Source organism: Oncorhynchus clarkii, chromosome 9 (assembly GCF_045791955.1).
Source record: "Oncorhynchus clarkii lewisi isolate Uvic-CL-2024 chromosome 9, UVic_Ocla_1.0, whole genome shotgun sequence".
Taxonomy (NCBI): domain Eukaryota; kingdom Metazoa; phylum Chordata; class Actinopteri; order Salmoniformes; family Salmonidae; genus Oncorhynchus; species Oncorhynchus clarkii.
In genome coordinates, this window is record NC_092155.1 from 46,910,146 (window position 1) to 46,928,843 (window position 18,698).

Consider the following 18,698-nt stretch of genomic DNA (forward strand, 5'->3'; position numbering starts at 1 on the left):
TCCTACAAGGTGTCATGTTGACTCCAGTGCTTCCCTCCGTTGTGTCAAGTGTGCTGGATGTCTTTGGGTGGTGGACCCTTCTTGATGCACACAGGAAACTGTTGCGTGTGAAAGACCCAGCAGCGTTGTAGTTCTTGACACACTCAAGCTAGTGTGCCTGGCACCTACTACCGTACACCGTTCAAAGGCACTTCAATCTTTTGTCTTGCCCATTCACTCTCTGAATGGCACACATATACAATCCATGTCTCAACTCTCTCAAGACTTAATTGTTTTATTTTTTATCCTGTCTCCTCCCCTTCATCTACACTGATTGAAGTGGATTTAACAAGTGACATCAATAGGGGGTCATAGCTGTCACCTGGTCAGTCTGTCATGGAAAGAGCAGGCGTTCCTAATGTTTTGTACAGTGTACTATCCTAATGGGGAAAGAAAGGGCCAAATGAGAGAAATGAATGACAACATATGAAAGGCAAAAAGCACAAATGATGATAGCTGGCTTGCATGCAATCTGACATGTGGATCTGAATTTCAAGATTCATACTCTAGGAAGTTTACAATTTCTTGAAATTTTTTTAAGCTACTGCACACATCTGAAGCTTTCGTTTTAAAGGGTATTTTGGTTTTATGTGTGACAGATTTGATTTATTTCTATCATTGCCATAACATTGTTAACAGACACAAGTAATACAGAATATGCCTTATTGCTTGTCGAAGGAAAACGGAAAACTAAGCAAACATATTTTTGAAGATGTTTCTTGTTTTTCTGCCATAGCCTATCTAGGCCTGTACTCCATGATCGCTCAGATCCTTTTCTACATGTTGGAAATGGTTTGAATTGTGCTCTGTCTGGATGTCTTGACTCGTGAATATTTAGTTATGTTGCGATCCAAATGGCTCACAGCATTTTAAAATGTGAGGAAAATGAGTGAAGACAATGTGCTGTTACATGAAGTCAGTTTGCTTAGGGACTTCTGCTAAAACCCAACCACCGCCTCAGGGTGAACTAGATTTCCAAACCTGTAATTGTATAGGCTTTGATACGGAAACTGTTTTTATATTATGTATTTTTTGATGCCTCTGAATAGAAAATGGTGGTGGTGCAAGTTATTCCTATTTTAGTTAATAAAGTTATTTTACACGTTTAAAAAAAACTTTCTATAACGCATAATGTCATTTTCTTCATGTCATGTAATAACATCTTTAAGGTTCTGGGAAATGTATTTTGTGTGCACCTGCTTGCTTGAATGTGTTTTTGATGCCTTTAGCTTTGAAACCATATCCTTATTCCCTCCGTCTCATTCTCCCTTGCAGGGACAGAGACTACCATTTAAAAACCTTCAAGTCTGTGGTGCCTGCCAGCAAACTGGTTGACTGGCTTCTGTCACAGGTACAGTGTACACACACAGGAGCACACGCAACACACACGCACACACACACACGCGCACACACACTGGAGTGGCGGCCCCAGCCGTGCTCCCCACTGAGTCTAAGCTTGATTTGTACCTCCATTCTGTTTCCCAGGGTGACTGTTCCACACGTGAGGATGCGGTGACGTTGGGGGTTGGACTGTGCAACAATGGCTTCATGCACCACGGTCAGTGCAGCACACACGCGTCACGTGTCACGTGACTGAATGACATACGGTACATCGGGGATATTGCGTAACATTTTTCATCAGGCTTATAATTCCCCTGAGCCGATGGTCAGGGACTGCAACAAAATTTCATAGAATTCATTTATGCCAGCACATGTTACACATCACTGAGTGATACACTGTATATATACACACACACACACACCATGCTACAATGCTTTTACAGCCACAAGGAAAATTGGGTCTGCAATACTAGTCCTTATTTGACCACTTTTGCATGAAGTTTCTGCTGCTTGGGTTCAAGTGTTTCTCTGATTTTCGCCAGAGTACATAATAATACTCCTTGTTATTAGATTCGGTTATTAATCATGTTATAATCAAAACATAACATTCCACGTTAACCATTTCCTTCCTCACACAGTAGGTGTCAGTTGTCATTCCTGTTCGGTTGTTTTCTTGTAAACCAGTAACACTCGATTATTGCATGATATTTTTCCTAACTGTCATACTGTAACTGTCACTTGAAAGGTGTTCCTATTCACTTTGGGACGAACCCTAACTTCCACTTATGTCAAATTCTCACTTAGTCATGCAATGATGAAGTGAAAATTCCACCAAAATGGAAGTTAGGACGTGCCCAAATTATGACAGTCAGTCGGTACACGTACAGTCGTGTCCAAAGGTTTTTAGAATGACACAAATATACATTTTCACAAAGTCTGCTGCCTCAGTTTGTATGATGGCAATTTGAATATACTCCAGAATGTTATGAAGAGTGATCAGATGAATTGCAAAGTGATTCTCTCGCTAACACAGCTGTGAGTGTTGACGAGGACAAGGCTGGAGATCCCTCTGTCAAGCTGATTGAGTTCGAATATCAGACTGGAAGCTTCAAAAGGAGGGTGGTGCTTGGAATCATTGTTCTTCTGTCAACCATGGTTACCTGCAAGGAAACACGTGCCGTCATCATTGCTTTGCACAAAAAGGGCTTCACAGGCAAGGATATTGCTGCCAGTAAGATTGCACCTAAATCAACCATTTATCGCATCATCAAGAACTTCAAGGAGAGCGGTTCAATTGTTGTGAAGAAGGCTTCAGGGCACCCAAGAAAGTCCAGCAAGCGCCAGGACCGTCTCCTTCCCCGCGATCGGGGCACCACCAGTAGAGAGCTTGCTCAGGAATGGCAGCAGGCAGTTGTGAGTGCATCTGCACGTACAGTGAGGCGAAGACTTTTGGAGGATGGCCTGGTGTCAAGAAGGGCAGCAAAGAAGCCACTTCTCTCCAGGAAAAACATCAAGGACAGACTGATATTCTGCAAAAGGTACAGGGATTGGACTGCTGAGGACTGGGGTAAAGTCATTTTCTCTGACGAATCCCCTTTCCGATTGTTTGGGGCGAGGTGAGCGCCTCCATCAGTCCTGTGTCATGCCAACAGTAAAGCATCCTGAGACCATTCATGTGTGGGGTTGCTTCTCAGCCAAAGGAAGTGGGCTCACTCACAATTTGCCTAAGAACACAGCCATGAATAAAGAATGGTACCAACACATCCTCCGAGAGCAACTTCTCCCAACCATCCAGGATCAGTTTGGTGACAAACAATGCCTTTTCCAGCATGATGGAGCACCTTGCCATAAGGCAAAAGTGATAACTAAGTGGCTCGGGGAACAAAGGATCGATATTTGGGGTATGGCCAGGAAACTCCCCAGACTCCCCAATCCTATTGAGAACTTGTGGTCAATCCTCAAGAGGCAGGTGGACAAACAAAACCCCACAAATTCTGACAAACTCCAAGCATTGATTTATGCCAGAATGGGCTGGCATCAGTCAGGATGTGGCCCAGAAGTTAATTTACAGCATGCCATGGTGGATTGCAGAGGTCTTGAAAAAGAAGGGTCAACACTGCAAATATTGACTCTTTGCATCAACTTCATGTAATTGTCAATAAAAGCCTTTGACACTTATTAAATGCTTGTAATAATACTTCAGTATTCCATAGTAACATCTGACAAATATCTAAAGACACTGAAGCAGCATGCTTTGTGGAAATTAATATTTGTCATTCTCAAAACTTTTGGCCACGACTGTAGAAAGTTTTCCCACATCCATACGATGGATTCAAGTCCGATGACCATAAATCACAATCAGACCACACTGTTGTCAACATCAACAGTATTTGCAGTGTTCCTTGGCATTCCCACGTTCGCAGTCTTGGTCGCAGAATTGAACCACGGAACACTCTTTCCTTAGCCTGGTTAAACCAGACTGAATGTTCTGCTCACCAGTGAAACAATGGTGAGTGCAGGGCTCATTCTGATTTGAAATAGGCTAGACCTTCCATAGCTTGCCAGCTATATCCTTGTGAACTTTGAATGCCCTCGAACCAGCACAATCTACTATACGTCCTACGCATATACACACACACACTTATAAACTCAGCCAAAAAAGAAACGTCCTCTCACTGTCAACTGCGTTTATTTTCATCAAACTTAACATGTGTAAATATTTGTCTGAACGTAAAAAGATTCAACAACTGAGACATAAACTGAACAAGTTCCACAGACATGTGACTAACAGAAATGGAATAATGTCTCTCTGAGGGGGGTCAACAGCTGTGGCCACCAGCTGCATTAAGTACTGCAGTGCATCTCCTCCTCATGGACTGCACCAGATTTGCTAGTTCTTGGTGTGAGATGTTACCCCACTCTTCCACCAAGGCACCTGCAAGTTCCTGGACATTTCTGGGGGGAATGGCCCTAGCCCTCACCCTCCGATCCAACAGATCCCAGATGTGCTCAATGGGATTGAGATCAGAGCTCTTCGCTGGCCATGGCAGAACACTGACATTCCTGTCTTGCAGGAAATCACACACAGAATGAGCAGTATGACTGGTGGCATTGTCATGCTGGAGGGTCATGTCAGGATGAGCCTGCAGGAAAGGTACCATGAGGGAGGAGGATGTTTTCCCTGTAACGCACAGCGTTGAGATTGCCTGCAATGACGACAAGCTCATTCCGATGATGCTGTGACACACCGCCCCAGACCATGACGGACTCTCCACCTCAAATTCAATCCCGCTCCAGAGTACAGGCATCGGTGTTACGCTCATTCATTTGATGATAAACACAAATCCGTCCATCACCCCTGGTGAGAAAAAAACGCGACTTCTCAGTGAAGAGCACTTTTTGCCAGTCCTGTCTGGTCCAGCGACGGTGAGTTTGTGCCCACAGGCAACATTGTTTTGGGTGATGTCTAGTGAGGACCTGCCTTACAACAGGCCTCCAAGCCCTCAGTCCAGCCTCTCTCAGCCTATTGCAGACAGTCTGATTACGGATGGAGGAATTGTGCTTTCCTGGTGTAATTCGGGCAGTTGTTGTTGCCGTCCTGTACCTGTCCCGCAGGTGTGATGTACGTGGTCTGCCACTGTGAGGACGATCAGCTGTCCGTCTCCCTGTGGCGCTGCCTTAGGCATCTCACAGTACGGACATTGCAATTTATTGCCCTGGCCACATCTGCAGTCCTCATGCCTCCTTGCAGCATGCCTAAGGCACATTCACGCAGATGAGCAGGGACCCTGGGCATCTTTCTTTTGGTGTTTTTCAGAGTCAGTAGAAAGGCCTCTTTAGTTTCCTAAGTTTTCATAACTGTGACATTAATTGCCTACCGTCTGTAAGCTGTTAGTATCTTAACAACCGTTCCACAGGTGCATGTAACATTAATTGTTTATGGTTCATTGAACAAGCATGGGAAACAGTGTTTAAAACCTTTACAATGAAGATCTGTGAAGTTATTTGGATTTTTACGAATTATCTTTGAAAGACAGGGTCCTGAAAAGTTTAGTAGACACACACACACAATCTCACACACACACTAATACAGTATTGACACACAAACACACCTCCCGATGCCATCTGCTGGCTAGTTCTCCTTTTCAAGTTCACACGTCTCTTCTCTGCCTGCTGAGTGCATACCATGTCTCTTCTCACCTCAGCTGTTCCTTCACATGCCCCAGCTCAGTCAGTATGTCTGTGTTTTTTCTCTTAACCTCTCTTTCACCCACTTCCTCGTAAGCACATTCTCTCTGTCCCTTTTCCTTTCGTCCCCTCTCTCTCTCCCTCTATTTCTCTCGTGCACATGCTCTGTCCCTGTATCATTCTCCTTTCTCTCCCATCTCTCTCGCAGTACTGTACATCAAGCAACGCAGCATTCTCCTAAATATTTCATCTTAGGCGGGTCGCAAGTGCCCTGCAAAGCTTCATACAATGAAAGGCTGCAGACCAACATCAACATTGTCTGCTTTATGTAATAGCAGGGGAACACCGCTATAAGTAACAGACGCTATTCAAGGGTTCAGAGCTTTCCTGTGGTATTCACTTCCCCAATTGAATTCACACTCATAACAGCAGTCACCAATTTCAATGGGACACCAATTTAGTGTCAGTGGTAGTGTGCGTGTCTCTCTCTCTGTGGGTTGGGCATGTGTGTATATTGGGAGTTTCTTGACAACTTGAATAGGTGGTATTAAAGGTATTCAAAGGATTCACCGTCTGACCGATTGGAAATGCCCCCTAGGCTTAAATGTTTTGGCATAGTGCCGGACTGTGTGTGTGTGTGCAGCACAAATCCGTTTGACTGATTTTGTTCCGCTTGGCCTCCCAGATGGTCTCCCATACAGCTGTGTGCCTTTACCCCAGATACCACTGTTCTTTACAACCCTTCACTCTGACAGAGAGACAGACAGGTAGACAGACTGACACCTGTCACAGCCACCATCGACCACTGTTGGCTCGATACAATAACATGACATCAGACTCCCAAGTGCACAGTGCGCTGTCTAGTCATGGAAAAACTGGGGAAGCTGTTTTCATGGAAAGATTGAGACAGACAGGATCAGAGAGGAGAACAGAGTGTCCTTCCAACATGGCTATGAAAACACTTTTTTGAGTAACACGCACACACACTGTCCCTTTCTGATGAATGACAGTGGGGTTGGGTTACCCGAGTGAAAGAATTGACGGTAATGTTTCCACTGGCATTTCCTTGGTATATCCTAGGAAATGATATAACTAACACACACTGCAACCTTTAAGCAAGTATTTCACCCCAACCTGTGTTGAATTAGCAGCTAGTCACTTGCCTTTGAATGAATGTCCAAGTAGGTGGCTAAAGGTGTATTATTTATATATATATCCAGCCCTACTTTTGACCAGTGGTAGTATGTGGCTAAAGGTGTATTATTTATATATATATCCAGCCCTACTTTTGACCAGTGGTAGTATGTGGCTAAAGGTGTATTATTTATATATATATCCAGCACTACTTTTGACCAGTGGTAGTATGTGGCTAAAGGTGTATTATTTATATATATATCCAGCACTACTTTTGACCAGTGGTAGTATGTGGCTAAAGGTGTATTATTTATATATATATCCAGCCCTACTTTTGACCAGTGGTAGTATGTGGCTAAAGGTGTATTATTTATATATATATCCAGCCCTACTTTTGACCAGTGGTAGTATGTGGCTAAAGGTGTATTATTTATATATATATCCAGCCCTACTTTTGACCAGTGGTAGTATGTGGCTAAAGGTGTATTATTTATATATATATCCAGCCCTACTTTTGACCAGTGGTAGTATGTGGCTAAAGGTGTATTATTTATATATATATCCAGCCCTACTTTTGACCAGTGGTAGTATGTGGCTAAAGGTGTATTATTTATATATATATCCAGCCCTACTTTTGACCAGTGGTAGTATGTGGCTAAAGGTGTATTATTTATATATATATCCAGCCCTACTTTTGACCGGTGGTAGTATGTGGCTAAAGGTGTATTATTTATATATATATCCAGCCCTACTTTTGACCAGTGATAGTATGTGGCTAAAGGTGTATTATTTATATATATATCCAGCCCTACTTTTGACCAGTGGTAGTATGTGGCTAAAGGTGTATTATTTATATATATATCCAGCCCTACTTTTGACCAGTGGTAGTATGTGGCTAAAGGTGTATTATTTATATATATATCCAGCCCTACTTTTGACCAGTGGTAGTATGTGGCTAAAGGTGTATTATTTATATATATATATCCAGCACTACTTTTGACCAGTGGTAGTATGTGGCTAAAGGTGTATTATTTATATATATATCCAGCCCTACTTTTGACCAGTGGTAGTATGTGGCTAAAGGTGTATTATTTATATATATATCCAGCACTACTTTTGACCAGTGGTAGTATGTGGCTAAAGGTGTATTATTTATATATATATCCAGCCCTACTTTTGACCAGTGGTAGTATGTGGCTAAAGGTGTATTATTTATATATATATCCAGCCCTACTTTTGACCAGTGGTAGTATGTGGCTAAAGGTGTATTATTTATATATATATCCAGCCCTACTTTTGACCAGTGGTAGTATGTGGCTAAAGGTGTATTATTTATATATATATCCAGCCCTACTTTTGACCAGTGGTAGTATGTGGCTAAAGGTGTATTATTTATATATATATCCAGCCCTACTTTTGACCGGTGGTAGTATGTGGCTAAAGGTGTATTATTTATATATATATCCAGCCCTACTTTTGACCAGTGGTAGTATGTGGCTAAAGGTGTATTATTTATATATATATCCAGCACTACTTTTGACCAGTGGTAGTATGTGGCTAAAGGTGTATTATTTATATATATATCCAGCCCTACTTTTGACCAGTGGTAGTATGGGGCTAAAGGTGTATTATTTATATATATATCCAGCCCTACTTTTGACCAGTGGTAGTATGTGGCTAAAGGTGTATTATTTATATATATATCCAGCCCTACTTTTGACCAGTGGTAGTATGTGGCTAAAGGTGTATTATTTATATATATATCCAGCCCTACTTTTGACCGGTGGTAGTATGTGGCTAAAGGTGTATTATTTATATATATATCCAGCCCTACTTTTGACCAGTGGTAGTATGTGGCTAAAGGTGTATTATTTATATATATATCCAGCACTACTTTTGACCAGTGGTAGTATGTGGCTAAAGGTGTATTATTTATATATATATCCAGCCCTACTTTTGACCAGTGGTAGTATGTGGCTAAAGGTGTATTATTTATATATATATCCAGCCCTACTTTTGACCAGTGGTAGTATGTGGCTAAAGGTGTATTATTTATATATATATATCCAGCACTACTTTTGACCAGTGGTAGTATGTGGCTAAAGGTGTATTATTTATATATATATCCAGCCCTACTTTTGACCAGTGGTAGTGCACTACATAGGGAATAGGGTGCCATTCCTTTTCAGAAGCAGACTTTACTTGAAGCTGCTGTGACCCACATTTCTCTTTAGCTCACCACTTCTCTCTTTTCTTTTCCCTTTCTTTCTCACAGTCCTGGAGAAGAGCGAGTTCAAAGACGAATCGCAGTTCTTCCGTTTCTATGCTGACGAGGAGATGGAGGGCACGAGTTCCAAGAGCAAGCAGCTGCAACGCAATGACTTCAAGCTCATTGAGAACATCCTGGCCAAGTCCCTGGTGGTGAGCGTGACTACACACACACATGAATGTGTACACAGACACACACGCATGTATATACACACACACACAGGAACGTATACAAACACACACACACGCATGTATACACACATACACACAGGAACGTGTATATACACACACACACACACACATGAACAAACACACACACAAATGTATACACACACACATGAACACACACACGCATGAACGTATACACACACATGAGTACACACACACAGGAACGTATACACAGACACACACGCATGTATACACACACACACACAGGAACGTATATACACACACACACACGAACAAACACACACACAAATGTATACACACACACATGAACACACACACGCATGAACGTATACACACACGCATGTACACACACACACGAACGTATACACACACACACATGAACGTGTACACCGAAACGCACATGAACACACACAAACGTATACTCACACACACATGAATGTACACACACACTTACATGCATGAACATTATACAGTACACACACACGCATGAATGTAAGTAAACACAGGCATGAACACACACTTGCACACACTTGCACATAAATGAACACCTGCATCTGTGTATGATCATAACAGCACTATACAGAATTATTTGCCAGTAATTCATTGCATGGTTTATCCACTGCTGTACCAATAAGCTACCACTCAGTGTTATTTAGAGGACTAGGTTTTCGACTTCCCCAGTGGTCTGGGCATGATTTGGAAACAGCCATGTCCTGTACTCCGCTCCACAAGGCCTGTGCGTACACGTGACGGCGTGAACCACATCTGGATGTGGGTCTCAGAGAGCACTTGAAGATGTCTCATCCCCCGTGGCTGTTGCAGCTCAAAAATCTCCTCCTCACGCCTTTGAAGACGAGACAGGGCTTTGAAGTCCTTCTGATCCAACAGCGTATTAATGGCAGTTGTCTTTTACAAATTGTGTGTGTGTGTGTGTGTGTGTGTGTGTGTGTGTGTGTGTGTGTGTGTGTGGAGGTCTCATAGGAGGCGAGCATCAGGAAGAACCATTTTAAACTGATGAGATCAGTTTGATGGTTTGCCCGTAGTCAAACCGAAAACAATCGCTAACATTTGTTCCGTTTGAATGCTAAAAAGCTAAGAAATAAATATAAATCGACAATATGTAAGGAATGTCACATATCGACACCCACAAACGCTCATGAGTTCGGTTGAAATGCATAGGAGGACGTGGTGGAGACTTTTTGAAGAAGATGGTCCTCAAAGAGGAACCATCACATACATGCTTCCATGCGTGAGCTGCAGTTAGACTTGACATACCCCCCTACTGTGTGTGAAGAGGCTAATTACAAAGCTCTCCGAAGGCCTGCCAGAAATGTCTCTCTGACCTTTAACCATCTCACCCTTGATTGGACATGTCCGTTTGTTGCCATAAAGGGACCCCCCCCCCCCCCCCTGAAGCACTCTGAAGAAAAGCTGTCTCATTATTTGAAAAGTAGGGTCCACAGCAGAAAGGAACATGGCGGTGTCTCTGTTCGACTGTTAATTTTGTGTGTCTGAGACAGCCTTGCCTGTGTGGCTCTCCATCTCTCCATCTCTCCTCACATTCTCTCTCGCTCTCTCTCTCCTTCTCACGTTCTCTCTCTCTCTCCCTCTGTCACTCTTTCTATATTAGTTTCTCTTCATCTAATGTTCTGTCTCTCTCACACTCTTTCTCTCTCTCGGCCCCTTCCTCTCACGCTCTTGGTCTCTCTTGATCGATGCATCAACACCGTGCGACTCTCCGCTGTGACATCCACCAACAGGTGCTAGAAGAATGAGAGTAAAAGGTCAAACCCACCTCAGAAAAGGGTGGGAAACTGGGAGCTACATCGAGTTACGTTGTGTCCAGCTAACATAAGTGCATTAGCTTTTCCAAGCGTTTCGTCAGCAGAACGAACGAGGAAGTGGACCATTTTTATTTTGCCTAGGAGACGCCCCCATCCCTGATGATTAGCTCAAATGCTAATCCTTCCCATTCCCTACAGCTATGACTGAAGTGATAGTCCGACACACACACACACACACACACACACACACACACACACACACACAGCTCCTTGATGCTGCATTGTTGAGCCCATTGTTTAGTCTTTCTCCTTGTAGCAGTCTCCTCAGACGGGTGTTAGCGATAGCCATCTTATCACAACTCTGCAGTAGGGAGATAACCCCCACCGTGTGACTGTTAGTGCTCGGTAATGGAATCGTCCCAAATAAACCCACATGTGACGTACGCATTTGACCCAGGTCTGTTCATTGCCATTGTGTCATTCGGTTGTCATTGACCTGCACAGTGATTGCCAGACAAAATGTCCAGATTTTGTTGGTTCCTTCATTTTGCGCAATGGATGAATGAATTAGTCAATGTCAATCAATGCCTTCCAAGCTCCTTGGTCGATGTTGTGTTCTTTGTTTCTCTCCCCACAGATCCACCCTGAGGAGGAGGACTACGGCTTTGAAATTGAGGAGAAGAACAAGGCCATCGTGGTGAAGTCTGTCACCAGGGGCTCTCACGCCGAGGTGAGGAGTCTACATACACACACACACACACACAGACAACACACACGTCTGTGCTTCTTCCTTCTCACTGACAGAGTCCATTAGTCCCAGTGATTCAGGCGCTGGTGGTTCTGTCACTCTCCTCAGGGCATCTATTCTCAGTGTGGGGATCAGATCAGCCGTATTACATTAGACATGCCTGCTCACATTCTCCTCAATGCCACCACACGCCACAACACGACATCCCAGCTCTTTGTGTGTGTGCTTACGTGTGCGTATGTACGCGCCTGCACACGTCTCCATCTGTCTTTCTGCCTGCAGCCTTATGGGAGGACAGCCTTCTACCTCTACTCTCTCTCTCCTCTCTCCTGACTCAACTAATCAGGGTCTTGGTATCTTGTTGATTGGTTGAATCAGAGAAGCTAGTGTTGGGATGGAATAATGTCATGCTGTAACTCTGAACTTCCATGATACGGATTAAATAAAGCCCTCAGTGAGATTTCCAAAGCAATTGTACATAAACAAAGATCTAAAAGACAAGACAACCCGTCAATAACATCTCCTCTTGTATATAAACAATGTTATTTACAAATGGATGAGTCCAAGGGTTGAGTCAACAGGCTCATGCTGACAGTTGCCATTCAGACTATTGATGTGTGTCTCTCTCCCTCTGCCTCAGAAGGGGAGTGACAGGAATCTGCTTGTGGTCTGGTCACCACGCCCTCCCCTCTGCCCTGCGCTCCATGTCATCCTGTTTGCCTGTTTGCTTGAGAGAGAAAGCTGACCTTTCCCTTAATAGCCAATCTGGCCAACACAATGTGTGGAGCTGTGAGTCAGGCAGCAGGAATGCAGCACTCCCCACAAGCGGAGATAGGGACACTGCAGGTAGCGCCAGCCCCAAGGAGTCAGGGTCACCCTGAGACGTTTCATTCCTGCCTTGGAAACCTCTGAGGCATGCTGTAGGCAAACATTGACTTAGTCATCTCTGAGTGAAGGGATTGGGGGAAACAGCCTTACTGCACTCCTTCCCTAACTGTCCCTAACTGTCCCTTACGGTCTTTCTCGCCTCCCTTGTTCCCTGTCCCCTCCATCTCATTCCACAGCCCCCTCTATCGCCTCTGCCTCTCTGCTCCAGACAGTGCCAGTTTAGTTCGGTCCTGGCTGACACAGAGCGTGTGTGTGTGTGTGTGTGCCAGCATTGTGAATGAGGCTCAGCTGATTCACAGGGCCCAGTGAAAAATCCTGGGAGAGCCAGGGACTCTAAGAGGGTCGGGGGGGAGAATACCAAACATGCACACACACATATTCAGAGGGCCACTGTGCCTGGCTGTCCCTATTCTGGTCTGTCCTCCAAAGCCAACCCCGCAGGCAACCAAAGCCAAGCGGATCTGGTCCCTGGGTCCTGGGCGAGCCAGAGAGGATATAGAGGATGCATTATTCTCACGACGTGACCAGACACATGCACGCAAAACCCATCACAGTTCAATATGCATTAATGCCCCGCAAATGGCGGGCAGATGTGCAAAGCTCATATCGTTGAGCTTCCCTTCTTCATTAGCGTTTTTTTTTTTTTAAATGTATCATTAAGATTTCACCTGAATGCCTTTCCACATTATTTAACCAGGTTTTATAAGCGAAATCTGGTCAAATTGTTCGCAAGCATTTTTACATTTGCAAATCAAAATGGCCGCTGATCTAGCATGAAATGATGAGACAACCTATCCGGACACTTCACCGGTGTTGTTTCCACTCCGTCCTCCCTCTCCAGATGGCGGGGCTGCAGGCGGGCAGGAAGATCTTCACCATCAACGAGGACCTGGTGTTCCTCAGGCCCTTCCAGGAGGTGGAGACCATGATCAACCAGGCCTTCTGCATCCGCCGCTCCTTACGCCTGCTGGTCAACACCAAGGCCAAGGAGTGAGCTACAGTAGTACAAGCATGGACATGCACATATACACATACCCAATTTCATTACACACACACACTTAACTTGACACACAGGCTGTGTTTGGCCAGTCTCTGATTCACTCCCTTGTTGATTTAGGATCGTGAAGGTTCCAGACACTCCAGATCCCCTGTCCTTCAAACTCTGTGGCTCCGCCCCACCTCATGTACACGCAGTAAGGAAAGGTGAGTATCAACCGCTTTGATTGGCTCTCTCTGAATGTCACCTTGAGTCTTGGGGTTCACTCATTGGACGTGACACCACACACAGGAAATATGTACTGCGTCGTATGTTAAATGGCTCGTGATTTAGTCACGTCTTGTCTGCTAATAGACCATTTATGGGAGGGAACCTGGAATGCTAGAATACATGCCAGAAACCTGTCTTTAAATTATAGGAGGAGGTAACGTTATCTTCCAGCTATGCACCTGTCAGCTTCAGTTCCCTTTTACTGAGGCTCTGCTTTTTTGGACCACATGTTCGCTAGGGCTCAAAGTTAAAACCCTAAAAGACGGTGCTCCCCCCTACACACACACACACACACAACTTAACTCCTCTTTGTTAATACAACCACCTGGGCCACATTCTCCCGGTACACTGCCTGCTAGGCAGATGTTTATACTATATAAAAAGAAGAAGCGAAAGAAGAGCAGGGGGGAGATTTACGGCTATCGAGTTGCGAGCGAGGGATTGGTCCAAATGTGTAAAACAGCTGGAAGAGGAGGTCGGAAAAAATGTCTGACTCCTTTCTGTAGCATCCAGGGATGAGGACAAACACACACACGCAGGCTGCGAAGCGTGGGGTTCCTTCCAGCTACCGGCCCCATATGAGTTGTCTCTGAATGATGTCAGACTCTCCAGGCACACTCTCATCTCCTAAATCAGGGCCCTACTTGACGGCTGGGAGGGGTTGCTGCTAAACTGATGTTATGGCGCTGTGTGCTTTGTGTGAGGTGGATGACAGGGAAAGGGATGCTAGGCCTGCTATTTTAAAATGGGACAGGAATATCTGTTTAGTGCACAGCTAAAGTGTTACCAGGAGTTATTAGAAGTTTTTCCACCCACGTATGTCTTCATTGTGTGCTTATCTCTTTCTGATGAACCGATTCTTCATTTCAATGGGATGAAGGTTACATTGATTAAAATACATATTTACATGAAGGACTAGATTTAAAAGAAAAAATGCATTGCACCCACAGTATATTACAACAATTTGTAGAACTTTTGTTTGGGGGGGGTGTGACTAAAAGTATGACTGCATTGCAATTACAATGACAACCCTGCGGCATATCCAAATGTGATCCCTGACCCCTGTGTGACCCCAGGGTCGGAGGCGGCGGCAGCGGGCCTCCAGCCAGGTCAGTGTATCCTGAAGGTGAACGGCAACAGCATGAACCTCAGTGACTACCAGGAGGTCCTGGAGCACTTCACCTCCTCCCAGCAGGAACACCCCGACATGGTGAGAGACCTAGCACTTCCATTGGTTTCAATCTGTCTGCATAGCGTTAGGGGAGACAAATGTTCGGAGATGGTGAGATTCAACCACAAAGGCATGGCCCAGTCTTCCCCTATCCTGGTCCTGGGGGCCCCAAAGGTCCTTTTTACCTTATCACTAACATACCTGATTCCACTTATCAAAAGCTTGATGAGGAGTTGAATCAAGTGCCTAAGCGCCAGGATTGGATTGGAGAACACTGCCATAGCCTAATGTAGCTTTAAGAAGAGCCTTAAACCATTGCTACTTTTCTACCCGTGTCAAGATGTTTTTCTACCAAACTAGTGTGTTCCCTTCTACAGTGTCACATGCAAGGTTTTATTTTTATTTGTTGCGTCACAACTAGGGTTCTTCCTGATTCTCAGTTTCAGTCTTCTGCCAGTAGACCTCTTTCCCCCCCCCCCTTGTTTTTCTTTTCCTACTGCGTCAAATACTGTGTTTTGGCTTTATCCAGCTTGGGACCCAGCAGGATGTACCGTGGTGCTTTTTTATTAGGTGATGTGTTGATATTTACTCTTGCTCCTCTCCTCCTATCCAATCCCCTGCTTTGTTGATGTTGACCCTGGATTCTCTTGTCCTATCCCAACAGCTCTTGCCCAGTCAAATCTCCTCAGAGCTGCTCTGTTTGGACCATGTCTCTGTTAGTTCATTCACACAGCTGGTTAATTGCCAGTGTGTTTCCTGAACCAGTGCCATGTTCTCTGAGAGAAAATGCATTATACAGGGCCTTCAGAAAGTATTCACACCCCTTGACTCTTTCCACATGTTGTTGTTACAGCCTGAATTCAAAATGGATTAAAACATTGTTTTATCTCACCCATCTACAAACAATACCCGATAATGAGAACGTGTAAACATATATTTATTTTACATTTTTGCACTTTTATTGATCCCTAATTTACATATGTATTCCCACCCCTTTGCGATGACACTCCAAATTCAGCTCAGGTGCCTCCAATTTCCTTTGACCATCCTTGAGATGTCACTACTACTTGATTGGAGTCTATTGTGGCCAATTCCTGTGGCCAATTCAATTGTTTGGACATGATTTAGAGGGTCCCACAGTTGACAGTTTATGTCAGAGTGGAAACTATATCATGAAGTCCAAGGACCTGTCTGTAGATCTCTGAGAACTGTGATGAGGCATATATCTGGGGAAGTTTATATAACAATTTCTACTATGTAGAAAGTTTTCAAGAGCACAGTGGTCTCCATCATTGGGAAATTGAAAAAATATGTAACTACCCAGACTTTGCCTAGAGCTGGCAGTCCAACCAAACTGAGCAACCAGCCAAGAAGGACCTTGGTCAGGGAGGTGACCTAGACCCCAATGACCACTCTGACAGAACTACAGCATTCCTTGGCTGAGATGGGAGAACCTGCCAGAAGAACAACAGTTTCTACAGCACTTCACCAATCTGGGCTTCATTGGGAGAGTGGCCAAACAGAAAGCACCCCAGAGAAAAAGGCACATGACAGCACGCCTGGAGTTTGTGAAGAGGCACGTGAAATATTCTGAGAGTGTAAGGCAAGAGATTCTGTGGTCTGATGAGACAAAATGTTAACTCTTTGGCCTGAATGCAAAGCGCTATGTCTGGAGAAAACCAGGCCCAGCTTATCACTAGTCTAACCCCATTCCTACCGTGAAGCTTGGTGGTGGCAGCATCATGCTATCAGAATGCATTTCAGCGGTAGGGACTGGGAGACTGGTAAGGATAGAGGAAACAATGCAGGCAAATCCTTGATGACAACCTGTTTCAGACTGTAAATGAAGATTTACGTTCCAACAGGACAGTGTCCCCAAGCATACAGTGAAAGAAATGCTGGAATTGCTTCAGAACAAGAATGTGGAAGTCCTTGAGTGGCTCAGCCAAAGCCCAGACTTGAATCCCATTGAATCTGTGGAAAGACTTGAAGAGTCACCGCCACCCCATCTAACTTAACAGAGCTTGAGAAAATCTGCAAGGAAGAATGGGAGAAAAATCCCCAAATCCAGATGTGCAAAGCCGATACAGACTTACCAAAGGTGGCAGGTAGCCTAGTGGTTAGAGCGTTGGACCAGTAACTGAAAGGTTGCTGGATCGAATCCCCGAGCTGACAAGGTTCAAATCTGTCGTTCTGTCCCTGAGCAAGGCAGTTAGTTAACCCACTGTTCCCCGGGCACCGAAGACGTGGATGTCGATTATGGCAGCCTCCTGCACCTCTCTGATGCAGAGTGGTTGGGTTAAACGAGGAAGACGCATTTCAGTTGAATACATTCAGTTGGACAACTGACTAGGTATCCCCCTTTCCCAAGACGACTCAAAGCTGTAATGGTTGCCAAAGGTGCTTCTACAAAGTATTTACTCGGGTGTGAATACTTAAGTAAACTGTATGATGGCATGTACAGAAACACACACCAATGTTTGACTCCAGTGTGTCCCTCTCTGTGTCCTATAAGTATCAGTGGGTGTATCGGGCATTTGAGGATGTTGAGGAGGACAGGGGGTCGTTCAGGGGGTCGTTCAGGGCCTGCCCAGCAGAGAATGGCTCTGAGACAGAGGAGGAGAATGCCAGGAATGGAACAGGTACTGTAGTGTATACTTACCTCACTGTGGGTTTGTATGTGTGGGTTTGTCTCTGTCCATCTACCCATCTATCCAACAACAGGTGTGTACTTAAAAGCGTCCTGTATTTTGTGTCTCATCCAGACTATAGCCTGAGCAGGCTGTCCATGTCTGATGACTCTGTGCCTCTGGTGAGCATGATGGTTGACAACGTGCACCTGGAGCATGGCGTGGTGTACGAGTACGTCAGCACGGCCGGCATCAAGAGCCACGTCCTGGAGAAGATGGTGGAGCCCAAGGGCTGCTTCAGCCTCACCGCCAAAGTACATGTCCATTGTTGTTGCTAGCATTAGCATGCTAACACTGCTCAGCAGTTTGTGGTATACTGCTGGAGCAGGTTGGCCACAATACATATATATTGTTGTTGTGTTCTTCTAGCATTGGCACTATGGGTTTCTGTTCTTAGCCACAGCCAACGACTCGTTAACATTAGCATTTATGACAGACAACAATGGGAGTGAATGCTTCCCAAGTTGCATGCTGTTCAGTTCCATGACTTAAATCATTCGTTTTCACCTGTCAGATCCTGGAGGCCTTTGCCGGTGACGACAGTCATTTTGTGCGCAACTGCAGCCAGCTGATCTCACAGAGCGACCGCGTGGTGTCGATGCCTCAGTTTGAGTTCAGGAACATCTGTGACACCAAGCTGGAGAGCATCCGCCGACGAATCAGCAGCTACCAGCAGGTACAGGAACTACAGGATCTCTGTCTCTCATAGCCCCATATGCAGTGCAAGAGCAGCTACAAACACGGACTGCTTGCCGCTTGTCTTCAACTCTTTAGTACACGCACACTCACTCTCTCCCTTTCTTCCTCAAGCATACACGCTCGCGCACACACACACCCCCCCACTTCAGTAATTCAGCACCAACTACACCCCACTCTCACGCACACACTCACTTACTCACACACACACACACACACACACACACACACCTCAGTAATTCAGCACCAACTACATCTCACTCACACATACACACACTCACACACACCCACTTCA

At 44.9% G+C, this 18,698-nt stretch overlaps 1 protein-coding gene across 1 annotated transcript in view; it reads left to right on the forward strand.

Annotated features, from left to right (window-relative positions):
- LOC139416423 (phosphatidylinositol 3,4,5-trisphosphate-dependent Rac exchanger 1 protein-like) overlaps positions 1–18,698 on the forward strand; it is a 116,476-nt gene that overhangs the window by 73,158 nt on the left and 24,620 nt on the right. The window contains exons 14-23 of the mRNA XM_071165021.1: positions 1,315–1,390; positions 1,525–1,597; positions 8,978–9,123; positions 11,581–11,673; positions 13,421–13,569; positions 13,697–13,782; positions 14,923–15,056; positions 17,533–17,659; positions 17,783–17,961; positions 18,222–18,383. Coding sequence (XP_071021122.1) covers positions 1,315–1,390; positions 1,525–1,597; positions 8,978–9,123; positions 11,581–11,673; positions 13,421–13,569; positions 13,697–13,782; positions 14,923–15,056; positions 17,533–17,659; positions 17,783–17,961; positions 18,222–18,383 — 1,225 coding nt within the window. The remainder of the gene's footprint in view (positions 1–1,314; positions 1,391–1,524; positions 1,598–8,977; positions 9,124–11,580; positions 11,674–13,420; positions 13,570–13,696; positions 13,783–14,922; positions 15,057–17,532; positions 17,660–17,782; positions 17,962–18,221; positions 18,384–18,698) is intronic.